The sequence below is a fragment of the Hippopotamus amphibius genome, chromosome 7 (genome assembly GCF_030028045.1).
Source record: "Hippopotamus amphibius kiboko isolate mHipAmp2 chromosome 7, mHipAmp2.hap2, whole genome shotgun sequence".
Classification (NCBI taxonomy): Eukaryota; Metazoa; Chordata; class Mammalia; order Artiodactyla; family Hippopotamidae; genus Hippopotamus; species Hippopotamus amphibius.
The window spans coordinates 79,588,007-79,615,499 of NC_080192.1; the positions used below are offsets into that span (position 1 = coordinate 79,588,007).

Here is a 27,493-nt window from a genome sequence, read left to right on the forward strand (position 1 = left end):
CGTAAGATTCGTGTGTTTCACCGTATGCATGTTTTACTTCAGTGAAAAAAAAACCCCATAGGTGTGAAAACTGGAAGATTCTTGTAGAGACTGTCTCGTCCTCTGAGACTCGCCTGTAGACCCCACTCTGAAAAGTGGGACTGTGCTCAGCTGACCAGAAGGCAGTGCTCAGGGCATTCTCTCTCTTACCACCCACTTTTTGCAAGTCCTGTGTGGCTGCACTCAGTCTCAGAGCCTTTGGCAAGTGTCTGGGTTGGAGCTGTGCTGCAGGATGAGATTCTGGAAGGGGCAAGGCACTGTACTTGGAAGGCCACCAGGGATGGAGACCGGAGTCACTCCCATCACCGGGTCTAGTTTCTCTTGTCCAGGAGCCTGTGGAAGGCAAAGTGGAGACCGTGCCAAACTCCAGCCTAGCAGTCAAGCCCATTCCTGCCTGCAGCCTTCCTGTGACAGTAATCACTTCCTTCTGTGCCTCATTTTCTCCTTTGCCCTTAAAACCCACATGGCACCACCAATCTGGTGGCTTTGTGCCATGTAAGAGCTGAATAACTCAGATTTCCTAGCAAGACCGGAAACCTCTGTGGCTATTTTTACTTTATCTTCATGTCCTGTACATGATACCATTATGATAAAACAAAATAAAACAAAACCCCAAACCAAAAAACTTTCCTTGCCCTGTTTGTTTGAGTAAATAAGTCAGATAGTTCTGTGAGCTAGGCTTTTGGATCTCTGCTGATAGGAAGATCACCAATATTTCTGGGGAGTTTTTGGATTTTCTGAGAGGATGAGTGTTCCTTTTGTCTCTGTGGTAAGAGTGGTTTTGTTTGCTCTGAGTCGTAGAAAGCGTTTTCTTGGGGGAAGATCAGTGACAGCCATGCCGACCACATCGTCAGGGTTTAGGATGTCCGTGTGTTGTGCATCTCTGCAGGATGGGACAGTCGTGTCACATTGGGAGCACATCGTGGCGACCCCCGGGCAGTCATGTCCATGTTCCCCTTCCCTGTGTGTCCTGGGGCCCCCTCCATCCTTGGAGTTGGGCTGTTTTGCATGTCTGGCCTTGTGGGTGAGTCAGGGGGACTCTGTGCTTCTGTTTCTTGTGGTTGGGACTGAATAGAGATGACTGCGGTGCTTACACAGGACAGTGTCGCTCCGATTTTACCTCCAAAATCCTCCTCTTGTGTAATGAAGAGTAGATGCCCAACCCAGCACTCCACCATATCACCGTAAAGGATAGTTCTTTGCCTCATGTTTTATCTTTTAGAGACTTTTCTTTCCTCTTCATGGCATAGCCCTGTATCTTCTAATATAAAAATAACTCCCCCCCCAGAAAAGCTTCAGGGAGAATCCTTACCCCAGGAGGATAGACTCTCAGTTCCCTGTCTGTCTGCAGCTTCTCTGTGGGGGATTTGTGGCTCTAGTTTAAGAAACAAGAACTCGTGTAAACACAATTCGAAAGTATTTTCCACCATCGTGTAGTTCCCTGGCTTTATAAGTTCCTTTTTGCCTTGTCTTTAAAACTGATGTTTTTGGTCTTACCACTATCGGTGGTTTAATAGCTGGTTGAGTGCTTGTAACAGGTGAAGATCAAATTTATGGGCTTCATTTTAATATTGTAATCCATTTCCGCCCAGGTGCATGTGTCCACGGATTTTCAGTAGAACATGTGGATGGTGACATTTCAAGAGCTGAAGAACCTCTTTTATAGTCCTCGCTTTCTCCAGGGACTGTCCCTTCTGTCCCACTGTCCCTTCTTAGTTATAGGTGAATTAGTTGGACTGTCATTCCCTGAGTATTTTCCACTATATCCCATATACACGTAGGTCATGTTGGTTAATGTTTGGGACGAGAAGTTGTAGTAAGTGATGCCCTCCGTGTCTTTACGAGGCACTCAGTGTGGACAGTGAGTTGACCTGAGATGGAAACTTGGAAAGTACCGTTAGGATTTCCTTCTCTATTTAAGAGGCAGGGCTCTGCTACTTAAGGTCCCTGGAAGAGAGAGAGGCCCCTTAGTGTCTTCATCTCTCTCCTGGAGGGTTTCTGCAGAAACTTCCCTTAGAGCTGGGCAGGAGAGATCTCACCCACGTCCTGTACTTTAGAGGGTTCTATCCTGCTTCTCAGAGCTGGCCACAGGCCTCGGCATGGCCTGGAGTCTGTGGGGCCAAGAGGATGGTTCAGGGTCCCCGGAGCCCTGGAATTCCCTGCCCAGATAGCCTGGGCTCGGGTTCCGGGGTGTATGCAGGCCTCTTTCCTGGGTGGGCCACTGTGGACTCCAGTGCCTCAGGCCCTCCCTGGTCTACAGAGTGGCCAGGGCCATACAGGAGGAGGTCCGCCTGTGTGCACACTCAGGGCCGTCACCACAGGGGGTGGAGCTGGGGGTGGGCCGGGGCGTCAGGCTTGGCGGGTGCTGTGGATAGAAACCCCGGGGCGCTGTCCCCTGTAGACCCTGTGTGCCATGGTGCCGCCCGGACGCTGGGCCACGCAGCACGGGTGTCTTCACGCGTCTGCTGTGCGTCTGCTGTGTGCCGCCTCTATCCCGTGCCTGGCTTCTGTCCAGCAAGCGTCGCAATGAAGGGGAATGTCTCAGAAACAAAAAGGGAATTCCTCAGAAGAAGGAAATTCCTCAGGAATAAGAAGGCCTTAATAGATGTTTTGTGGCCACAAAGTAGGAGCAAATGTGTCGCCCCCCTGCACTGGGGCTCTGGGCCTTGAGGAAACCCCTTGAGTTCTCGTGCCAGCAGCCCTCCCCCCCATCACTTTTCCTTTGTCTGTGCTGGATGTGGAATTTCTCTCAGTCACAGGAAGGCTCTATGGATGAAGTCAGTCCTTCCCAGAAGGGGGCTTTTGTTGGGGCCAATACGTATGCTGTAAATGCTGGTACTTAATCTCTGTTCTTACAGTTTAGCTCATGTTGAAGTTTCTGGGTCTAGTGGGAAATTGCTTTATGCCTTAAATTTGCATTTCCACTTTGTCTTTAATACACCAGTAGCTTTGTATGTATGTTCTGTGTACTGCACAGTCATGCTGCCATGTGCATGTTTCCAGATGTTCTCACCAAAAAGCAATGGCAGCTGTGCCTGGGGAGTTCACAAGGGCTCGCTTTTTCAGTGAGTGTCACAGAAAGCAGGGCCTCCTGTTTTCACAGCGTGGTGCACTGCAGTGAATGGACCAGGCCGCTGGAGGTGGGATGAGTAGCCGAGGCTGGTCACCCCAGGTCCCCCATGACTGCCCTGGGTCAGGCAGCGAGGAACCTCGTGCACCCCTGCACGTCAGCTGGAAGCTGCTATGGAGAGGTTGTTGGCAAGTCTGGGAAATTTCATATATAATATAGACATCACTGCATCAAGGCAGGAAAGGGGAGTGGTGTGGCAGGGCTTGTTAATTTATTGGGGGATGTAGTCATCTTATTTTATGTGGAATATTCATCTGAAAAATAGTGGAATAATTCAGTGACTCTTTGTGTCGATGTTTTCTAAAAGGATATTTTGAATTTTATTACATATCAATTTCAGAATTCTCCATGGACTTTGCTAATTGCCTCTGGGTAAGGGGGGTGATGGGTACCCAGTATTCCTTCTGGCATTAAAGTGCTCCGTCTCTAGTCCTGCTCCTCTCTCCCTCAGAGCCAACCCCGCCTTCCAGCTGTGAACCTGTGTCCCACACCTTAAGTAGTGGTCCACCGTCTCCGGGATGAATCTTAGCTGTCTCCAGCCCCCACTGACGGCTTCCCTCGCATTTCTGTTCTCTGCCTCACATGCGGTACCCGTATCCCATCCTCCCCACCCTCGATTCCAGGCGGGTTTTAGTCCCTTTTTGGTCTAGTGCAAAGATGGTAGGTGCGTTCCTTCCTACCCTCCCTCCCTCTCTCCTTCCTTCCGCCCTTTCTCGCACAGGTATTTGTTGAGCTCTTCATATGTGCAGGATATGTAGGAGTGGGCCCTCCTCCCAGGAGTTTGGGAGACAAGTGGGTCTGCCCTGTACCTTTCTCCCCTGGCCAGGCAGGACAGTCCAGCGACCAGGGGAGCCGCCCAGCGTGGCTGGAGCCCTGTATCCCACCCCCCCCCCCCAGATGTCAGAGGCACCCGGTGCAGAGGCACCCCTGCAGAGCACCAGGGAGAAGCTGTGGACTTGGTGCCCTTGGCTGTGGAGGAAGGAGGGTGTGCAGGGGCCCCTGAGAGAGGCTGTTGATCAGAATCTGCTCAGAGCTAGGCAGAAGTCTCAGGAGAAGCTGGCCGACTAGGAAGGGTGGAGTTGAATGGCAGTCCTGGGAAGCACTGTATGGGCATTGCGGAGGCAGAGGGCACAGGGCCTACAGATGCGCCCGGAGAGGAGACGGCCAGGAAGGTGATGGAGGAGAGGGGGTGGGGCCCTCATCCCAGGGAGTGAGGAGAAGTGGTGGTTGGTGGGGCCACGTGCTGCAAAGCCTTCCAGTAAGATGGGGCCTGGGGGGACCCTTTGCATGGAGCAACCAGGAGCGTGTGGTGGCCTGGGAGACATGTTTCACAGGGGCCATGAGACTGAGGGTGCAGAGGGCAGGCTGTCCAGCGATGGATATGAAAATTCTTTTAAGAAGTTTCTGGGGCAAAGAGGAAGAGGGAAAGTGAAGTGGTTAAGGGGATGTGGGGTATCAACTTCCCTGCAGAAGGTTTCCTGGGCCTTCCAAATAAATCCATTCTGCGTGCCCATCTGCCCACTCCCCCACTCTGTTAATTTCTCCCCGAGTTCGTCCACAGGACTCCCATCAGCTGCGGTCATTCTGGGCCACACGACTGGAGGTGGGGAGGGCCCTGTGCTGGGCCTGGGGACAGGAAGACCTGGGAGGCTTGTCTTTGATCTTGTGTCCTGTTGTGATTCATTTTGACAAGCTCTGACACCTTGATGGGATGCCCTGTACTTTCTCATGAGTCCAAAGTGAATAACAAGGGTAGTATTTAGTACATTTAGTCTAAGCAGAATGTTTGGCGTTGAATTAGACTGTTTTATCCATTGGGCATTAAAAGGCCTTATGCTGAGGCCTTACAAGCTTCTCGGAGGCCTGAGGAAGTGATTCAGACCTAAGAAAAAATATTAGAATCCAAAACACTAAAAGGAAACTGTAAAACCAGGGAATGAATGGTGAAATGTCTACAGGATGTCACAGTAGGGCAATTTCAGCTCAGCTTTTTGGAAGTTATCTCAAATTATGTAACTTGGAATAAAGGTGTGCTAATATGCTTGGTGCAAAGGAGGAGTGAGGATTCTGAGAAGATGCCTGTTATTAAATAAGGCCTGGAAGTTTTTCCTGGCATCTGGTGTGTTTTGCCGAGCGTTACTCTCCAGCGTTAAGTGGTGGGCTCCCCGAGGTGGTTTGACACATCCCTGCATCCCTGTGTGCAGCAAAGTGCCAGGTGTGTACAGTTTAAACAAACAAGGGGTTGTCATATATACACTATTGATACTATGAATAAAATAGATAACAGAACCTACTGTACAGCACAGGGAACTCTACCCTATGCTCTGTGGTGACCTACATGGGAAGGAAATCCAAAAAAGAGGGGATATATGTATAGCTGATTCACTTTGCTGTCCAGTAGAGACTAACACAACATTGCCAATAAAAATTAATTAAAAAAAAACAGAACTAGGGGTTGTCATCCTCTGTATTCCTCACCCCTGACTTGATTTTATGAAACTGTTTTCTCAAAGGAATGTGGAACACATGCTCTTTAAACAGCTGGCTCACCTTTGTAAGCTTGTTTTGTTTTTTTTGGACACCTTGAGATCTGTGCAGGGGTGGGTGACTTAACCTTCATTCAAGCTCAAACTCATATGTGCGCTTCCTTCCCCAGGTAGGTACGCCTCTTGAAGATGGTGACTCCCTTCTGAGAAGCAGGACCACTTCCTACAAGAGAAGGCTTTCTCCACAGTGACTGGGCTGCTTCACCCCAGGGGCCCGCCGGCCTTTTCTGAGCCACAGCTGAAGGCCTCCACCCTGTTTCAGGTAGTTCTGGGCTTTCTCCTCTGGTACACAAAATATTTTGTTTCTGTTGGTACATTTTTCTTTGGGATGGCTCCGTGGTTTTATCTGATTTCTGAAGGGGTCAGTGACCCCATTAGCAAGCACCACTCACCCGCTTTCCCAGGGTCACCTCCCCTTCAGCTTCAGCTGTGACCATGTGACGAGGCTCGCCGTGCAGGTCTGAGCTGTCTCAATTCCAGATCATCCCAGTCCCATGTCCATTTCACTGAACTTTCACCTCACTCTCGAATTCTCAACTTCTGTCACGTGGTCCCAGGAGACCCCGGCTGGTCGTGCAGTGAGTGCCACCCCCTGGGCATCTCCTTGGCTGTGGGGTGCCAGAACCTGCCCTCCTCACCTGCCCTGCCCTTGGTGGTCCTACCTGGGGGAATCAGGGGTGGTGGGTCCCAGATCCACTCAGTCACCTTCCTCTGGCTTGCCTCTGAGTGGGTCTCAGATTTGCCCCCTTCTGTCTGTCTGTCTGTCACAACTGGCCATTCACGCCTGCATCCCAGCTCATCTGGACAGTCGCTCCCTGGCCGCCTGCTCTCCCCGCCTCCCCCCTGCACTCCCATTTATATCCCACATGGGTGCCAAAATCTCCATAAAAAATGAAAGTCTGATTGGACATCAATCTGTGGCTTAAAACCTTTAAGTGACTGTTTTGCCACCTACAAATGGCCGTCCCAACTCTTCAGCAAGGCTCTTCATGTCCTGGGCACTTTCCGTCTCTCCAGCTTTGCCACTTGGCACCTCACCTTTCTTTTTTGGCTGCACCCCACGGGGCATGTGGGATCTTAGTTCCCTGACCAGGAATCGAACCCATGCCCCTTGCATTGGAAGCGTGGAGTCTTAACCCCTGGAGCACCAGGGAAGGCCCGGCACCTCACCTTCGGCTTGTGCTCCGGGACACGATGACTCTCCTCCACGCTCTCCCCCCATCAGGCTAAGCTGGTCCAGGAGCTCTCCTCCAGGGTGTGCTAGGCCCTGTCTTCCTGCACGCCTGGGGCTTCTCTCTCCCCATGGGCAGTCACACATCGTGGTGTGACTCTGAGGACACACCCACTTTCCCCGCTGGCCGGTGAGCTCCTCGGGCTCCTAGGTCATTATTCAAGTTTTGTTCCCAGGACCAAGTGTAGCCACAGACATGTAGTAGATCTTCAATGTACAGTTGTTGATCCAGCAGTGAATGAGTAAAGAAATGAATAGCTATCTGAGAACATTTTACCAAAACGTATATCTGTCATCAGAGCATGGGGTGACTTATAATAGCTAATTCAGGGTGTGACCATTTGCCAGACAGTGTTCTCAGCCCTTCACGTGTGACAGACAGCTCATTTAATCCTCACAACATCCTTCAAGGACAAATACTGTTACCAGCATCCCCATTTTATCCAAAGGGGGAACTAAGAGACGGGCACTGAGCTTCTATCCAGTGTGCCATTGATGGGTATATGGGATGTGTCTCATGGTTACCTGTGGCCGATGTGTACGTTGTGACCATCCTAAAGAGCAAGTTCTCATTTTATATTTCACTTTACTTTGAATTTTTAAAATTATCTTTGTCTCTGGCACTCACACTCTGCCTGGCATCCAGCAGAGGACACATGTCATTGAGGAATTCCCTGATCTGGCCAGCCTTTCAAGGACTGGCAGGGTGAAGGCTAGTCAGGTTTGGCTTCACCCTTGCAATTTCTGTGTTGCTTGGGGCATAAGGGGCTTTTATTCACTTGTGTTGGGAGCGTGTTTAGTTTGGTCTTGGGTGGTGCCCCTGCCTCCTCTCCACTGTCCTCAGCCATGTGACTCAACCCCCATCCCTGGCCCGGAGCTGACCCCCTTGTCCTAGGGTTCTGCGGACTGACAGGGATTCAGAAAGTCCCCTGCTAATGGGAAGGGGCCTCTCCCACCCCCCTGCTTTTTCCCGGAGCAGTTCCAGAGTAGGTGAAGTAAAACCTGGACCCCTGGGGCCGGGCTCCTGTGTTTTATGAACTGTTACATAGGAAGGGGTCTGAAATCATCCAGCTCATTGCCACCTGTATAGATGAGGAAACTGAGGCCCAGGAGGAGTCATGTCCAAGATCACCCTGTCCTTGGACTTGTGATTGTTAAACATTGTTTGCGCACAGTTAATTTGGAATTACATCTCGAGACACACTCTGTATGAATTCAGCCTGGTGGTCTTCCTTGTTTTCTCCCCTGCCTACTCATCAAACAAGCCAGAGCTTGTGACTAAGTGAACTAACACCTGGTAGAGTTCAGTTGATTTCGTGGTGGCCTTATTTTTTTTTTTTTTTTTAATGAACTAATGTGAGTAATGGATTGGCCTGGAACAGGTAATTGGGAAATGTTTTAACCCTTTGTTTTCTTCCTCTCATAGAAAATTAAAACATACTTCCTCGGGGTTACAGAAAGAGTTAATAAGCCAGACTGCAAGACGTCAAAGCCTTCTATCTTATTTAATACTCTGAATACAGTTGCAAGGTAAACATGATCATAATACTATTAATCGAGACTAATTTGGGAGAAGGCTGATTTATGTGAGTGAAATGTCAGAATTACAGGATACTTAAGGAATGTGGTCTTACGGCTCTGAGGTAGGTTTCAAGGCTTTGAATCAGGTACAGGGATCCCTGTCCTCGTGCTTGGGGATAAACGGAGGAGAATGCGAATGGGAGTGTCTCTCGTGCTTAGATTGTTTTTTTTTTTTTCCCTGCATTTGCAGGCACACCTTGGAGATACTGGGTTTGGTTCCAGATTGCTGCAATAAAGCTTATATCGCGATAAAGCAAGTCACATGAAATTTTTGTTTCCTAGTACATATAAAAGTTATGTTTACACTATACTGTGGTCTATTACATGAATAACATTATATCTAAAAAGCAGTGTACATACCTTAACTAAAAAAATACTTTATGGCTAAAAAATGCTAACCGTCATCTGAGTCTTCAGCAAGTTATAAGCTTTTTGCGGGTGGAGGGTTTTGTCTCAGTGTTGATGCTGCTGACTGATCAGGGTGGTGGTTGCTGAAGACTGGGGTGACAGTGGCAATTTCTTAAAATAAGATAACAATGGATTTTGCCACATCAGTTGACTCTTCCTTTTGCTTGAACACGTAGAGGCCGTTGTAGGGTTATTAGTTGGCTGAATTTCATTATTGTTGTGTCTCAGGGAATAGGCCCAAGGAGAGAGTTGGGGGAACAGCCAGTTGGTAGAACAGTCAGAACACACAGAACATTTATCAGTTAAGCTTGCTGTCTTATATGGACGTGGTGCGTGGTGTCCCCAAAACAAATGACAATAGTAACATCAAAGATCACTCATCACAGATGAACATATAATAGTAATGAAAAAGTTTGAAATACTGTGAAAATTACCAAAATGTGACACAGAGACGTGAAGTGAGCAAATGCTGTTGGAAAAATGGTGCCTACAGACTTGCTTGATGCGGGGGTGCCACAAGTCTTCAGTTTGTTAAAAAACACAATATTTGCAAAGTGCAATAAAGCAAAGCGTAATACAACAAGGTATGCCTGGATTTAGAAAGCACATTGTAACATTTCTTTATACCTTCTAATACCACTTCTTAAACAGAACATTTTCCAGCTAATATTCAAATGACTGCATGTTATTAGAATCTGGAATTGTGATGTCTTAGTTAAAATATTTTGTGTTTGCAGTTAACTTATGGCTACAAAAGAATACAGGCAAATTTTATCTCCCGTAAAATGGAAAGGACAGCTTTTTTTCAAAGCATGAAATTAGATGGTCTGCCCTGGGCATTGCCCCTGAGTTAGGTAAGAGGGGATAGCTGTTTCTTTAGCTCATTTTTTCACTCATTCTGTGAGCACTTAGTAAGGGCTTCTGAGTTCCCAGCACAGTGTTGGATGCAGTGATAGGCGAGTCGTGGTTCCTGCCCCCATGAGGCTCCCTGTCCTGGGGTAACTGCGGTGAAATGTGCTAAGGCATTAGCACAGGTTGCTGTGGGGGCCCAGAGAAGGAAGGTCTAGCCAGGCAAGGGTTCTGGGGGCTCCCTGGGGCTGCTGGGAGGAGGGCTCCCCCAGCTGAGACCTGATGAATTGGGAAGTACCTTCACCACCAGGTGAAGGATGGAGGGAATAGCAAAGGCAGAGGCTCTAAGGTTGGAGAACAGGGCAAGGGGAGGGCCGATGTATGGACTGCGCGCAGGGAGAGGGAGGCAGAGGGTTGAGTCTGGAGGGAGCAGTCAGAGCCCCAGCACAGAGGACTTGTGTGCTTTGCTGAGGGATGTGGACTGTTTGGAGTGCACTGAGGAAACCGTAGAAGTGTTCTGAACCAATCACTTGGTAACTATGAGTTTATAGCTCTCTGGATTGAATGGAAGCAGTAGGTCTATAGACAGAGAGACTGATAAGGAGCCAGTTGGCACAATTAATCCAGACAGGCCAGTGATTGCTGAGCTGAAGAGGCATCGGCAGTGGGAGTGTGAACCGGGATGGTCTGGTGATTTCCGGAGCTGGGCAGGTGAGAGCAGCTCTGAGGATGGCGGGCGTCAGGGTCACTGAGCCTGGGTCTCTGGTTAGGTGGGTGGCTGTGTGGCAGTGCTGTTCCCGTCACTGAGGTGGAAGCAAGGTTGCTGGGGAGAATGAGTTTGGTTTGGGGCCTATGGAATATGAGGAATACATAGGTGGATGAATAGACTTGTGCATGAGTTCATTGGAAGCACGAGACTGGAATTCATTGCATGTAGCTGTAAAGTCCCCCTTCAGGAGTACCAGACAGGAATGTTCCAGAAGGAAAATGGGCCATGCTGAGCATTAACTTCATTTGGGCTTGAGAAGTTTAGAAAGGTAGGCAGAATGGCGTATTTTTTTCCTTTTTCAATTTCAGTTTCTGTTATTTTAGTGACTTTTATGGGTAAGGCCATGTGCGTGCTTTCCTTCCAGCATCAGTCAAATGCCTGGTCTGATTACACCCCTGTCACGTATATGGACAGAGTGTTATTAGGACTTTGAAATCGTAGTTTACCAGGACCTCAATTTAATGTGTAGCCCTGTGGCTGATCAATACCTGTTGTAGCTGCTGCTATGTTGGTGTGGCTTCTGAACTACTCAGAGGGGCTGTGGAGGTTTTGTTTTTATTTTTGTTTTTCTTTGTGGTAAGATTAATACATGCTTCTTGTAGAAATTTTAGATAGAGAGCCCCAGCAAGCCCCAAAGAAGAGGCCAACCAACCAACCACAAGAACCAACCCAATTTCAATATATTATTATTATTTCTTTTAGTCTTTTTGGTGCATTTCTGTGCAGCTGTACCACTTCATAGAAATGGTTTAGTGTCTGACCGTATAAAGTGAAGGTGTGACCTTTCGCAGGATCTGGAAGTATGGGGACACTTTGCAAGTGGTCCTGGCAATGGGTACAGTCCAGGTGGGGAACAGGTCCATGTAAGAAGAGGCAAGATGGTTCAGGGTCTAGTGGGTAGTCTACCTTGGGTGTAGCACAGATTAGATCTGGGGGAAATTTAAATGGAAGTCAGTATTGGAACAGATGATGGAAATTTTGTTAATCTTATGTTCTGTGAGTTTGTCCCCTATTCTGTTAAAAATCTTCAACCCTCCTTTTCCCCATTTTGCATCCGGAAGCATGATCACATAAATGATGTAGGCAGACTAACCCATCAGTGTGACTTGGGGGTGAAGGTGGGGCCAGGTGGGGAGTTAACGTATGTAGTTTTAGAGATATTTTGGGAATAGTAACATTTTAAATTTTTCTTTCATTCCTTTTTTCTCCAGGAGAATATGAAAATATTACTCAGGCTTCTTTGTTTCATAGCTCTACTGACTTCTTCTCTGGTGGCTGGTGAGTTAAGCATTTCCTTGTGTTGCAGATGCTAAGAAAGTCTGCTATTTAGAGTACATGAAGTACTGTGCTTCACGGAGTCAGTTTTCTCATGTGTGTCTGTGGACTCCCAGGCCACAGGATTGTGTTGCTGGATGTCCTTTCAAAATCTTTACTTTTCATTCTCTCATTTATATATTGGGACACTGAAGCCCAGTGAGGTTAAGAGCCCAAGGTCATGCAGCTCGTTTCAGAGCAAGAGCTGTAATCCACATCACCAATGTCTAGTCCAGGCCTCTTCCCACTTTGTTGCTGCTTGAGGGGTGTAATATGAGAAATCCTGGCTTTCATTCAGAAGAGCTGTTAAATGCAGTCGTTATGAACCCACAGCTGACAGTTCTTTGTTTTCTCCATTTATTCATTCTCTCTTCCCCTCTCCCTCTCCTGCTGCAAACGCATTTAGCTCCTGCTGTGCACCAGGCACTAGCTGCTTGTGAATAATCCGGGCAGAAATATCTGTCTGCATGGGGTTTACATGCCAGTAGGGGAAAGAGACTATACGTTAGATAATATACATTATGTCATATGGTGATAAGTGTAGAGGGGAAAAATAAAGCAGAAAAGAAAGGTGTAAACTTTTGGGATTGGGGTGGGCAGGAAGTTAAATTTTTTGATACTGTGGCCAGAAAAGGCCTCAGAGAAATTGACTTTTGAGTTGAACCTGAAGGAGGAGGTGGAGGGAGCTATATAGGTATCAGGTTGGGGGTGGGGAAATATTATAGGCAGCATGTGCCAAGGCCCTGAGGCCAAGAGTACCGGCATGTTCCAGGGACTGAAATCTGCTGTGACTGGAGCAGAGTGAAAGGTGAGGGATTGATAAGGGGTGAGGTCATTCAGGCAATGGAGGACAGGGGAGGGTTGACTGTTGAGAACCTTGTAGACTTTTCTAAGGATCTTGGCCTGTATGCTGAGATGGGAAGACTGTGTAGGTTCCCTGTTTAAAACCAGAGAGGTAATCTAACTTCTTTTTTTTTTTTTGGCCATGATGCATGGCTTGTGGGATCTAAGTTTCCCGACCAGGGATCGAACCTGGGCCCTTGGCAGTGAAAGTGTGCAGTCCCAACCACTGGACTGCCAGGACATTTGCATATTTTACAGGCTCATTCTGGTTCTTATACTGTGAACAGATCATAGGTAGGCAAAGGGAGAAACAGACTAGTTAGGAGGCCATTACAACAGTCCAGGCAAGCTATGATGGTAGTTTATTTGAGGGTGACAAGAAGTGAGTAGTCAAAGTTTGGATATACTTTGAGGACAGAGCCAACAGGATTCGCAGATAGATTGGATGTGGGTGTGAGAGACGAAGAATCAGCATGACTGATGGTTTCAGCCTGAGCACATGCAGGGTGGAGTTGCTGTTGATGGGAGGGGGAAGGTCATGTGTTCAGACTGGACATGTTAAGGTTAGCTGTCCATTAGATGTCTAATAGCGATGTTGACTAAGCAGTCTGGAGCTGGGGGTTGGAGGTATAAAATTGGAGACCTTGGCAGGCAGCTGGTATTAGGACCCTGAGACTAGACAGGTCCACCTGGGGAACAAGTGTGGTTAGAAAAGAACAGAGATTGAAGGAGTGAACCCTGCAGCCCTCCAAGGATGGGCAGTAGGGCTCACACCCATCCAAAAACCAGTGAAAGACTGGCCTGAGGTGTAAGAGGAGAACCAGATAAATGTCCTGAAAGCCAAGTGGAGAACGTGTTTCAAGGATGAGAATAACACGGGTCCGATGCAGATGTGCTAAGTAAGATGATGTCTGAGAGTTGTCAATTTGATTTAGCAACTTAAAGGTCATAAGTGACTTTGATCAGAACAGCTTTGGTGGAGTGGTGGGGCAAGCCCTAGATTAATAGGAGAGTGTGTTGAACTGAGACCTTAAGGTTTACTCTTTTATTACTGTTGTTGTTTCTACTGTTACTCCTAGGAGCTAAATACTTACCAGTCCTTGCTCAGTGCAGGTAACATGCTGAGCGCCGAGCCACTTTTATTTCCATTCTGTTCTTAAACAGCTTTATTGAGGTTATAATAGACATACAATAAACCACGTGTTTAAGGTATACAAGTTGATGTGTTGACATATTGGGTTGGCCAAAAAGTTCATTCTGGTTTCCGAATGAACTTTTTGGCCAACCCATGTCCACCCCTGAAACCATCATCACAATGAAGACAATATTGAATTGAATATAAATTGGTTTGGAGAGATCTGGATAACTCAACAGTATTGCGTCTTTTGATCAATGAATGAAGTATAGATGTCTTTATTTTTTTAGATCTCTTAAAATTTATTTAAATAAATTTAATCTTTATAAATTTATTTTGTAATTTTCATTGGATCGGGCTGATGCATTTTTGTCAGATTTAGCCTTAATTATTCATATTTTTTGATAGTATTATAAAAGGTATTTAAAAAAAATCCAGTTTCTAATTGTTCTTTGGTAATATATACAAACACATTCAAATTTGCATATTCATATTGTATCCTACAACTTACCCTTCTAGGTCTTTGGTAGATTTCATAGCATATTCTGCAGAGATAATCATGTTGTTTGAAAATAAAGACATTTTACTTTCCCCTTCAATCTGGACGCCATTTCTTTTTCTTGCCTTAATGCACTAATTAGATCTTCTAATACAATGTTGTCTAGAAGTGGTTAGAGGGACATTCTTACCTTGTTTCTAATCTTGTATATGACAGCTGTAAGTTTTCTATAGCCGTCCTTTGTTAGATTTAGGAAGTTCCCCTCTATTCCTAGTTTTGTTTTGGATATGCACCCAACTTTGCATTCCTAGGATGTTATGTACGTCATAATGCATTGTCCCTTTTTGATATATTGTAGCATTTAATTTGCTAAGATATTTTAAAGAGATTTTGCATCTGTGTTCATGATGAAGATTGCTTTGTGGTTTTCTTTTCTTGGAATGTCTTTGTTTGGTTTTGGAATTAGACTAATACTGACTTCATAGAGTGACTTGGGAAGTGTTACTCCAGTTTTCTGGTAGAGTTTGTGTAAAATTGGTGTTGGTCCTTCTATGAATATACCAATGAAGCCATCTAGGCCTGAAATTTTTTTGTTGTTGTTGGGAGGTTTTTAACTACACTTTCAGTTTCTTTAATATCTATAGGGCTCTTCAGGTTATCTCTTTCTTCTTCAGGCAGCTTTTATAGTCTACTTTCAAGGAATTTGCCCATTTCATTTAAGTTGTTGAGTTTATTGGCATTAGGCTGTTTGTAATATTTCCTCATTACTCTTTTAAAATCATTTTAATGAGTGATGTCACCTCTGTTTTTTTCCTGATCAGTCTGGCAAGAGATTTATCCATTTTATTGATTTTTCAGAAAGAACTAGCTTTTGATATCTTTGATTTTTTTTCTCTGTTGTTCTTGTTTTCCATTTCATTGATTTTTCTCCTGGATCTCTATAAATTTACTATCTTCTGCTTACTTAGAGTGTATTTTTTTTCTAATTTCTTAAATGGAATCTGAAGTCATAATTTGAGATTTTTTTTTCTTATACAGATGCTTAGTGCTATCAATTTTCCTTTAAGTATTGTTTCCTTTTCATGCCGTAAGTTTTGATATGTTGTGTTTCCCTTATCATTCAGGTCAAAAGACTTATCCCCTAATCTCCTCTTTTATTTCTTTGATGCATGGGTTATCTAAAAATTTTTCTTTGTTTTATTTATTTATTTTTTTAGCTTTTAAATACATGGGTGAATTACTAGATATTTTTCTGTTACTGATTTCTAATTTAATTTAATTAACACCAGAAAACATACTTTGAATTCTTTTAAATTTGTTGACTATTGGGTTATGAGCAAGAGTACGGTATATCTTGATAAGTTTTTGTGTGTGCAATTAAAAATAATGTGTATTCTGCTCTAGTTGAGTAGGGTTTTCTGTAAATATTGCTTATGCCAAATTGGTTGATGGTATTGTTCAAATCTTCTATATCATTCCTGATTTTCTGTCTAATTTTTCTACTTGTTCTACCAGTTATCGTGAGGAGAGTGTTGAAATCTCAGACTGTAATTGTGGGTTTCTCTATTTCTTTTTACAGTTCTATCAGTTTTTGCTTCATGTGTTTTGAAGCACTGTCAGTAGGTGAATAAACATCTAAGGTTACAGTGTACCTCTTGACAAATGACTCCTTTATCATAATTACATGACTCTTTTTATCCCTGGTAATATTTACTGTAAAATCTACTTTGATAACAATATAATAAACATTCAAACTTTCTTTTGATTAGTTTAAGATATTTCTCTCCCTTCCCCTGTTTTTACTTTTAACATATTTGTGTCTCTATACTTAAGTGTGTGTGTGTGTGTGTTTGCGTGTATGTTAGCATATAGTTGGATCCTTTTTCTTTATCCAGTCTATCTTTGCCTTTCAATTGGGTTGTTTAGACCATGAAAAAAATGTCATATGATTGTTAATATTTGGGTTTTATTTTCTCCTTGTACCATTAATGCTTTATCTTTTTTCTCTTTTATGCTGCCTTTTGGATTATTTTCATGATTTATTTTGTCTTCTGTGTTGGCTTATATTAATAACTTAAAAAATAATTACTCTAGTGCTTTATGGCATCCATCTATAATTTATCACTGTTTACCTTCAAGCGATACTATACCAATTCACAAATAGTATAAAAAAACTTAAAACAGTATATATCCACTTCTCCCTTCCTGAACTTTGCCGTATTGTTTCCATACATTTTACTTCCTTATATGTTATAAATCTCACAATACATTATTTTTGCTTTAAACAGTTATTTTTAAAGAGATTTAAGTAATAAAAATTATTTTATGATTACCTATGTAGTAAACATTTCTGGTGCTATGTATTCCTTTATGTAGATTCATTTTTCATCTGATATTATTTTCTTTCTTTCTAAAGGACTTCCTTACATTTTTTTGGCAGTACAAGTGTATTGGTGATAATTTTGATAGCTTTTATAAATATGAAAAAGTCTTTACTTTGCCTCTGTTTCTGAAAGGTACTTTCCCTGGATATAGAATTCTAGGTAGATGATTTTCTTTCAGTACTTATCTTTATTCTGCTTTCTTCTGCCATGTATTGTTTCTGGCAAGAAGGCTGCATCATTTTTGGTTTTGTTTGGTGTGCTGTTCTTCATGCTTCTTTTGCTTGGGGTTCTTGGTAATTTTGGGGTCTTGTGGCTACATCATTTTCATAGAATCTTAAAAAATTTCATCTTGTATTTCTTCAGATATTTTTCCTGTTCTACCTACTTCTCCTGTTCTTCAGGGATTCTTATTACATATTCTGAAGTTGTCCTGCAGCTAACTAGAATGCTGTTTATTTTGTTCTGTTATTTTTCTTTAATTTTGAAGAGTGTCTAATGCTATATCTTGGAATTCAATTAGCTTTTCTTCTGCAGTGTCAAATCTGCCGTTAATTACATGCAATTTTTTTTTTTAAGTCAACATTGTAGTTTTCATCTCTAGGAGTTTGACTTAGGTTTTTAAAAATAATCTCTTTCATTCTCTACTCAACATGCTTAATCTGGCCCCTTGAAAAAGTGGAACACAGTAATAATAACTATTTTAATTTTTCTATCGTATTATCTTTGTCATTTATGGGTCAGTTTGATAGCACTAATTTTTTTCTCTTGATTATTGGTTGTCTTATGCTGCCTCTTTGCATGCCTAGTAATCTTTGATTAAATGCTAGGTATTGTAGACTTTACCATGTTGGGTGTTGGATATTTTTTTATTACTAAAAATGTTCTCGAACTTTGTTCTTTTACAAGGTTGTTACTTGGAAATGGTTGGTCCTTTTAGGTCTTGCTTTTAAGCTTTGTAAATCAGGAGCAGAATAAGGTTTATTCTAGGCCTAACTTGCTCCATCTACTGAGTCAGAACCTTTCTGGGTTCTCTACCGGATGCCCCATGATTGATAAGGTTGTCCATTCTGGCTGCTGAGAACAGCCAGTATTCCCAGCATGTGTGTGCCCCGGGTATTATCCACTCTAATCCTTTTGGCAATTCTCACTCTGGTGTTGGGTAGTTTTCTTTCCTGCTTATGCTAATCGATGCTCAGCTGACAACTTGAGGGCGACTCTCTGTAGACCTCCAGAGTTGGTGCACTCTGTGCAGCTGCGACCTCGTTGGTACTCTGCCCTCCACGCTCTCGGTTTAGCTGGATTCCCAGCTCCAGCTCCTCAACTCAAGAGAGAACACTGGGTTTTGCCCACATTTCTTCCCTGCAATGTCATGGCCTAGAATCGCTTTTTACACAGTAATTTGGGAAAAACCCTAGGGCTCCCCTCCTTTGTGTCCTGTCTTTCTGGTATTTCTGTCCTTTGTTCCCTGATGTTTGATGTCTTGAACATTGTTGTTTCATATAATTTGTCCATTTTTTAGTTGTTCAGGTAGGAGGGTAAATTATGGTTATTCCATCTTTTTACTGAAGCAACTATCTTTCCTGCCACCTTATCCCTATATTTTAGCTGAATAAAGAGGGGATGAGAGAGGTTAAATAACTTGCTCAAGGCCACAGGTAGTAAGTGACATCCTGGATTTGACCAGAAATCTTTTAGACTTCTGAGACAGTTCTCTTAATCATAAGGCTATTAACACTCTCAAGTATAACAGAAATTAATGTATTTAATAATTGGTGTGTTTATATTTAGATATACATTAAGAAACATTGACAAATTTCTTATAGAAATGACTTTCGCTTTCTCCCTTTTAAAGACAAATGTGAGGAACGTGAAGAGAAAGTTATTTTAGTTTCATCTGCACATGAAATTGATGCTCGTTCGTGTCCTCTTACCCTAAGTGAACATAAAGGCCCTGTAATTTGGTATAAAAATGACAGCAAGACACCCATATCTATGGAAAGAGACTCTAGAATTCATCAGCACAAAGATAAACTTTGGTTTGTTCCTGCTAAAGTAGAGGATTCAGGATACTACTACTGTGCAGTGAGGTAAGAAAGGGATTATTAATCCGTACAAACATGCACTGTATGTACCTGCGGTAGTTAAGCACAGAAAAATCCTTTAATAAACCTGTTTTGATTTATTTTAGAAATTCAACTTACTGCCTCAAAACTAAAATAACTGCAGAGTTTGTACAGCATGAGCCTAACCTGTGTTACAATGCACAAGCTGTATTTACACAGAGACTACTGATTCCAGGAGATGGACAACTTGTATGTCCTTATTTGGATTTTTTCAAAGATGAAAACAATGAGTTACCCCAAATACAGTGGTATAAGGTAATTTTATATTACATATGACGTTACTCCTCTAGTAAATAGTTTTGTATCATAGACAATAGGATGAGTCTGCAAAGTACTTTTTCCTTTGGCATATTATTTGCTTTTGCATGGTATAACTTAATAGGATGTTTTTAAAGTGTTAAGACTGTACACATTTAATTTGCAGCTTAACTAAAAATCTGTTTTTTTTTGTTTAATTTAATAAGGTATAGTTGAGAAAAGTATAGTAGGCATAAAAGATGTTTAAAGATAAGGATGGTTATAAATTTAGGGTTTTTAAGAGATAACTTTGTTATAAAATATATTGTTTTGTGTGTTATTACAAATATTAAGCGGTCCTTAGATAACTTAGTGGTTTCTGTAACTGTCTGAAAAGTGATTGGCCAGCACTCCACGGATACATCATATCCTGGTATCTTTGGTCCACCTGGCTTGTTGAAGCTTACATGGAGAATCATCTTGTAGGGGTTAAAAAATACAAAGTAATATCAGTGAAGAATGAAAGTATAGAATTACTAAGAAATTATAGCATTAGCATTCTCTCAAATGTGTTTCTCTTGCAAAGTAAATTTGTCTTCACCTGTCTTCAAACTGCAAGGCTCATAGGCATAAAAATATAATACCCTGGGAATGTGATGATGACTTTGCAAAAAAATGCAGTATTAAAACTTGTATGCAAGGAACCTTTCTATTCATATATATATGAATATAAATACGAATAATTGGTTTTCCATACTTCCTCTCCCTCTGTCTAGGATTGCAAACCTCTACTTCTTGACAATATAAACTTTGTTGGAGTAATGAATAAGCTCATCATCACGAATGTGACTACGGCGCATAACGGGCACTATACGTGTCATGCATCCTACACACACTTGGGAGAGCAGTATCGTATCACCCGGGCGATAGAACTGATTACTCTAGGTGAGTCAGAGCTCCAATCCTAGGAGTTTAAATCCAGGAAGGCCCAGAGACCAGAATTCTAATATCACCTTCATTGCCTATGGAGGGACTAAATCCAAGAGAAGCTTGATGACTTGCCAGATGTCACCTGGCTTTAGTTTAGTTTTTGTTACTTTGTGCTACGTGTATGTTTTTCATTCCTACTTCAGATGCAGTGCTGATTAAATAGACGGGATGAGCTATGTTTACCAGCTGAACTAGGAGGCGTGTTCTTTGGTGTGGCCAGAGGTGGTTCTCCAGAGGGTTCTGGGGCTCCTCTGGCTGTTGTTGGAGGCAGGACAGTTCTGAGACCCCTCACGTGGGTGTCTGAGTGTCTAGCTGTCATTGGAGTGATGGATGGATGCTAATGGACTTTGGAATAAGTTGCACTCTTGTTAGATCTCTGTTAGCCTAGTCACTTAACTTCTCTAAGCCTGTTTCCTCCTCTGTAAGAAGATTCAAGCTTCTGAGGTTGTTGTAAAGGTGAGAGATCAGGTGTGCTCAGCTTGCAGTCCTGTGCCTAGTGCCAAACAGATGAGAAACGAGTAGGTGCATGATGACTATTCTTGGTAGTTTTCCTGAGGCTTCTGTTAGCCACATTTCATATTAAAAACTATTTTACAACAAAATAAAACAAATGCACTCCTACAAGTTACCCAGGGATGGGCAGAATGCTCAATCTTTCTGTAAATACCAGGGTTTTCTAAGCTTTCAGTAATAGAAGAATAGAGTTACTCTAACCAGGACTTTGAACATCAGAGTGGTCTCTATTAGTAATTATTTTGGGACAACAGGCATAAATAGGGACTGTCCCAGGTAAACCCAGATTATGATCACTTTTCAGATAGCTATGTTTTCTCAATTCTACAACAGTTTATCTTTTTTCAAAGGTTAATATTATTGTCTCAGAATCAATTCCTTGCCTACATCCTACAAGCATCAGTGACTCGTAAATTTCAAGAGTCCTTTAATTTATTTATTAATTAATCACAAGCATCCTGAGTTCCTAAGCAGCACCTCTCTGGTTGTTATGTAGCTCTGATTGATTTTTCCTGGGATACTGCAACCAGACTAGCAGACCAAATTTTAGGGAAAACAGGGCAGTACAGAATTTAAAAAATAGGTCAAATGGGTTTTAAATAGTTTCTGCCATCTTTTCTGTTCCCATATGTAGAAATAATATACTTAATCAGACATGAGGTTGTATTTTGTTTTCTTCTAAAGGTGTATTTATAAATATTTATTGAGCTTCTGCTATGTTCCAGGCACTGTTCTAGGTATACATTAGGGAACAAAAGAGACAATATCCTGCCCTGATGGAGCTAACTTTGTTGTTTTTTTTTTTTGACTGTATCAGAATGAATACTGGGCATTCAAATTCATAGTTTCTCAGGCTTGGCCCCAGATCAACCCTTGAAGCCAATCTTCTTGTAAATAAAAGTCAGATTAATTTCTGGAGCTTCTTAGCTCCTCTACTTATTTTAATAAATTATACCAAAATGTTTGGCATTCTTTAATAACTGTGGCTTTCACTCTTTTGTCCTTGTGAAAATGACTAAATACAAGCAGGTCTAGCACTAGATGGCCTTCTGGTTAATAGTGCTCCATCCAGGGACCTTGCTGGTGGTGCAGTGGTTAAGAATCCGCCTGCCAATCCAGGGGACACGGGTTCGAACCCTGGGATGGGAAGATCCCACATACCGGGGAGCAACTAAGCCCGTGTGCCACAATTATTGAGCCTGTATGCCATAACACAGCCAATAAGTAAATTTATTAAAAAAAAAATGATCCATCCAGGGAAGTCCCTTTCCACAAAGACTCATTTTTCTTGACTTGCATAAAGAGAGGCACTTGTCTGGAGATCCAGGGCCTGGTGATGTGTGTGTGTGTTTTGCAGCACCAAACTCTGTGGGTTCAGGAGGGCCAAGGTGTTATGGTTTTGCTGTAGTCTCTGTGTCTGCCTTCTGTCTCCTGCCGTATGTGCTTGGGCAGTGGAGGGAATATCGGGCAGGTGTCTTGTCGTTTGTATTTGGTGTATTTTGTCAAGTGTTATCACTTGAGATTCTGATCTCTAAGGGACCTTGTGGATGTTTTACTTTCAGTGAAAGCCAGGAACACGAGACCTGAGATTGTGCGTCCAGCTAATGAGACGTTGGAAGTGGTCTTGGGTAAGTGGGCTTCAATCAGGATATGCTGAAATCAGTATTTTTTGAACCTGAGATGAAGATAAAGTGTACCTTTACCGCACACAACCTAAGCTGCTTACTGGATATATCTAAAGTTAGAGGGAAAGTGGCACAGATTATGTCTTAAGTGTTTCTTTGGATTTCTTGCCTCTTTTGGCAAACATCTAGCCATGTCTGGTTGGCCCACCCGTACTTTGCTATGGACCTTATTAGTCTTGAAGACATCAGCCAAAGCCCACGTTCAGGGACTTCCCAGGTAGTCCACTGGTTGAGACTTCGCCTTCCAATGCAGGGGATGCTGGTTCAATCCCTAGTCGGGGAGCTAAGATCCCACATGCCTTGTGACTGAAAAACCAAAACATAAAACAGAAGCAATATTATAACAAATTCAATAAAGACTTTAAAAATGGTCCACATCAAAAAAATCTTAAGGAAACAACAAACAAAACAAAGACCAAGTTCAGTAGGCCTAGGAATAAGAAATGTAATTTATTTGGCACAGGATGGATTTCTTATGAGCAGAGGTAAGCTTTTAGGTAAGACTACAGGCCAAAAAGAGAATTATTCTATGAAATTATTTTTCCAAGTTAGTGATAATGTTTTATTTCAAGAATAAAGATGTAATACTATAAGCAATTCAGATCTAAGCTATGCAACACAGTAGCTGCTAGGCACGTGTGACTACATATGTGTAAATTTAAATGAAGTAAATTTAGTTTAATTAAAAATTAGTCCCTCAGTCAAGGGCTGAATAGTTACATGTGATTAGTGACTACGTATTAGCACAACTATAGAACATTTTTGCCAACAATGAAAGTTCTGTTGGAAACACTGGTCCAAACATAAAAACAGATTTTAGTATCAGAGGATCAAAAATCAGGCTGGAGTATAGAATTCTCTTCTGTAATAGTAACTGCATGAAGACAAAGAACAATTATACAGAGATTAGAAGGTAAAATTTGTGACCTTTGAATTCTGTACTTGGCCAAGTTATTCTTCAGGGTGGAAGGTAATATAAAGACATCCATAGATATAAACAAAGATGTGAACACTTTAAATATTGGCCAGTAGAATTCAGAGCAGTGTTTTCAACCTTTTTTCCCCATTATTCCTCCCCTGTAGTGCCTAACAAGACTTTTTTTTCCCCCTAATCCTCTTTACTTTCTCAGATATTTAATACCTGGATATATTATATATCTGTCGATGTACTGTGGTGCTTTTGGAGGGCCACAACCCATTGCAATAGCTAAGGTTTTCTTGCTCTCCTCGCCAAGAAACACATTTTGCCCTGTTGAGAAGGTACGTTCTAGGAATGTATACTTCAGAGTTCTAAAGCCTAGATTTGATCTACAAATCTAAAAATAACTTTACATTAGGAAACAATTATTTTAATATATCACGTTGATCAGAGCCCTGATCACTGTGGCATATGATTATCTTTTAATCAGACATTTACTTGATAAGATTTCATATGGATTACCAATAAAATGACTTAAAAAAATTGGAATTGAGGGATACTTTCTGTACTTAATAAACAACATCAATTCAAACCAATCCTCACCAACATTTTTAATGGTGAAACACTATATAGTGTTAAACCTTTAACAGGTCTCGACCTTCTCATTGAAGTCAAGAGCAAGGCAAGGATGCCCACATAACCAGTTTACTTCACATGTTCCAGAAGTACCCACTAATGCAAAGATAAAAGAACCAAGGCATGCCGACTGTAGGGGAGAAAAGAACTTTATTATTTTCAGATCATGTAATTACATACCTACAAATTTCAAGAGAATTACTGCGGAAAGTTAGAATAATTATTGTATCAATTGGCCAGATATAAAATTAATATTCTAAAATATTAGACTTGTTTAGCAAAAACCAGCAAGAAAACATAATGGGAAAAGAGATCCTATTTGCAACAGTAAATGCCATAGAGATGTCTATAAAATAGCTTAGCAAAATCTTTAAAAAATACGTTGGATTTATAAGGGAGAAAAAACCAACCAAACAAAACCCCACAAGCTCTCACTTACAAATCTCAAAAAATTGAGAGATTTAAAGCATACATCCTTAAAGGGATTTGGGGGTGGGGGGGGGATGTTGTCTGCAATGGGAAGAAAATTGCTTCTTAGGGGTGAAAAAATTTAAATCAATAGATATAGTGTATATCTGTGGTATTAAAAATTCATGGGGAGGTAGGCAACAGGGATTAAAAACATCCAAAAAAAACTCCAAAGGGAGCAATAATGAAAACAATCTTGAGAAACACCAGTTTAAGAAAAACTGTAATAAGGATATGTGTGTTTTTCCTATATGAAAAACTGGAAATTGTAAAGATATAGACTCTCAGTAGTAAGTTATAGGTTTAATGGAATTCCATTAAAAACATGAATGGACTTAAAAATTGGCAAGTGATACTGAAATTCACCTGGGAGAATAAAATGGTGAGATTACTAAGATAATATTGGGAAGAAAAGCGCTAAATGATCTGAATATTTGCCTTAAGACTGCAATAATTAAGAGTGTGGTACCCCTGCCGTCAGTATACACATTCATATGAACTGAGAAGGTCCCTAATAAATAAGAAATTATTTTATAATTCTTACATTACATTATGGATTAGCAAGGAAGAGATTTATTATTCAATAAGTGATCCTGAAATGATCAGTCAACTATTTGGATAAAAGCATTGTTAGAGCTTTCTCTCATACCATACCCAAATTATATTCCAGACAGATTAAAGAACTAAAACAGTCAAAACAATACAACAATGCAAACATCATATATACCTGAAAGAAAAAGTATATGGAATATTTTCCTGATTTAATGGTAGAGAGACCTTTTTGAAAAATAATAGTGAAAACAGATAAAACAATTATAAATTTGGCCAAATAAAAAATATATATACAATAAAGAATTTCCATAAACAACAAAATTAAAACTGAAAGATATTTGCAGTAGTTTTCCTGGATAGTTACTATACTTGATAAAGAGCTTCCACGCATCATAAGGTTAATAACATGAGAATGCAATTAAGTAATGACCATTAGGCATAATAAGCAGTTCTTAAAAGAAAGGCAAATGAATACTAAGTTTATGAAAAACATGTTAATTCACCATGAACTCAAGAAATGCAGATGAAAATTTAAATGGAATTTTTTTCTTCTTTCAATTGGCAATGACTAACCAAAAACACTTGGTTCTGGGGGTTTGGGGGATAAATGACTCTTGCATACTGCTGGACAGAGTGCAGAGAGGTACAGTCTCCCTTGGGAGAGGGCATTTGGCTTTTAAAAGTATGGATCTCTTTTAACTCATTTCTTCCAGATTTTTATTCAGAGTAATTCTTCAGAATATGTACAATGTTGATGTACAGGAATGTTCATTGGAATATTAATTGTAAGAATGAAAAATCAGAAACAAATTATGTTTAGCAATAGGAAAGGAATTCATCATAGTATGTCTGTATGATGGGATGCTAAAAGGTCATGAAATAGCCTATTTTGGAAGGCTAATAATGTGAGCCAAAATTATCAATGCACAATAATTACAAGTAGACAATAACACCTCATTTTTAAAAAAATTGCATATGTGCACAGAAAGGTAAGGAATGAGATATGTAAAGTTACTAATAGTGGTTATCTCTCAGTGGTGGATGCAAGGGCAATTTCTTTTTCTTTTTGCTTTCCTATAATTTAATAAATGACTGTTGAATAAAAATTTTAATCTAGATAGATCAGGTAAAAGTCCACTAATGTTTGCAGGATCCTGGCTCCAATTAATCTGCAATGTTACCGGCCCATCAAGTAACTTTGTCTACTGGAGGTGGAATGGGTCAGCAATTAAGGAATATGAGCCTGTGATGATGGAAGAGTTTACATAGTAAGTATGCTAAGAGCCAGGCATGCCATAGAGACATTTTGGTATTAAATTCCATGTCATACTTTATATAACCATTATGATTGAATCCAGTAGCAAGGCTTAGTTAGTCATTGATTGGTCCTTAACACTTTGCTGCCCATGTTGAGTTTTGTTAAGCTCAGCAGGATTCATAAGTTCTTGTCCAATGAAGGTGACAGTACATGTCATTATGGTACAAATTCCAGACCACTTGGAAGGCTTTCTCTTAAATTCAGTTTAAAATGTTGCAGCATTTCCATGAAGCAATTGTCCTGAACTATCCTTCATGTCATTCCATTTTTAAAGTAGTTTAGAAATGACTTGTTAAATGTGGCCAAGAATCAGGCACTCCCCTGCTGCAGTCTCTCATGGTGCCTTATTACCTCTTAGCATCACCTGCGAACCCTTTCCCATCTGTCCTGATCTACTCGTTTCATATATTCTTTGTACCCCGTGAAGACTGGAGTGCCTGTGTCCCCATTGCCTTCTTGGAAGCTGGTAATTTTATTTCTTTCTGCTACTGAGTCTTCTACTAACAGTGGTCTTAGGGCTATAAAATATCAGATCAGCGTTGCTTACAGCCTGATTCTTATACCTGGGCTTAGGGCTGGTGATTATTTCTGCTGCAGTTTATGTGACAGCGATAAACCAGGGATGCATGTCATATCTATAATTGATGCCATTTACACAATTTTATTTCCTCTCTTTTGAACAGTGTGCAGAATCCTGTCAACAGGAGAAGGAGTACAATCATTGCACAGCTTAATATTACAGTAGTGGAAAGTAAATTTTTGCTACATCCATTTATCTGTTTAGCCAAGAATGCAGAAGGAAAGAGTACAGCATATATCCAATTAATACATCCAGGTAAACAACACAGCTGTTTATTTGAAATGCAGTTTTGTTTTCCTGTGGTAAGGTTTCATGACCTTGAGGTTTACAAAGCTATTTCCTCTGCCCAGAATGCTCTTTTAACCTGGGGACTTCCATTCCTTGTTTACTTCTCAGCTGAACTATCTTCCTCTAGGAAGTTTTTCTGTCCTGCTACCTACACTTAACCCATCTCTCTGCCCAAACAGATGAGGTCTTAGGGCCTCTGCTATGCACTTCCATATCTATCTTAGTTTTCTTTGCTTGATTATAAAGTCTGTGATGCTGCAGACAGTTACTAATCATTCTATTTCCAGAGCTAGTAACAGCTTAAGTCTGGTCATCCTAGGTACCTAATGAATATTTTTAGGTAAATGACTACGTGATGAATGCACAGGGGAAGCCTAAATATCCACTTTCCATAGAGGATGTCAGAAGTTATTGGTTTTCATGAATTGTATAATCAAACACAATATTGCCAGTATT

At 41.7% G+C, this 27,493-nt stretch overlaps 1 protein-coding gene across 7 annotated transcripts in view; it reads left to right on the top strand.

Annotated features, from left to right (window-relative positions):
* The window catches only part of IL1R1 (interleukin 1 receptor type 1), an 82,913-nt gene that overhangs the window by 43,621 nt on the left and 11,799 nt on the right, over positions 1-27,493 (top strand). For 4 of the 7 annotated variants that reach the window (XM_057741465.1, XM_057741468.1, XM_057741467.1 and 1 more), the window contains exons 2-10: positions 5,826-5,977; positions 8,373-8,476; positions 11,765-11,831; positions 18,581-18,815; positions 18,917-19,106; positions 19,865-20,033; positions 22,154-22,219; positions 26,002-26,119; positions 26,853-27,004. In XM_057741465.1, coding sequence (XP_057597448.1) covers positions 11,771-11,831; positions 18,581-18,815; positions 18,917-19,106; positions 19,865-20,033; positions 22,154-22,219; positions 26,002-26,119; positions 26,853-27,004 — 991 coding nt within the window. In that variant the 5' untranslated portion in view covers positions 5,826-5,977; positions 8,373-8,476; positions 11,765-11,770. Of the gene's footprint in view, positions 1-5,825; positions 5,978-8,372; positions 8,477-11,764; positions 11,832-18,580; positions 18,816-18,916; positions 19,107-19,864; positions 20,034-22,153; positions 22,220-23,406; positions 23,537-26,001; positions 26,120-26,852; positions 27,005-27,493 lie in introns of those variants that run through there. The other 3 variants (XR_009054658.1, XR_009054657.1, XM_057741470.1) reach the window with 3 other exon arrangements.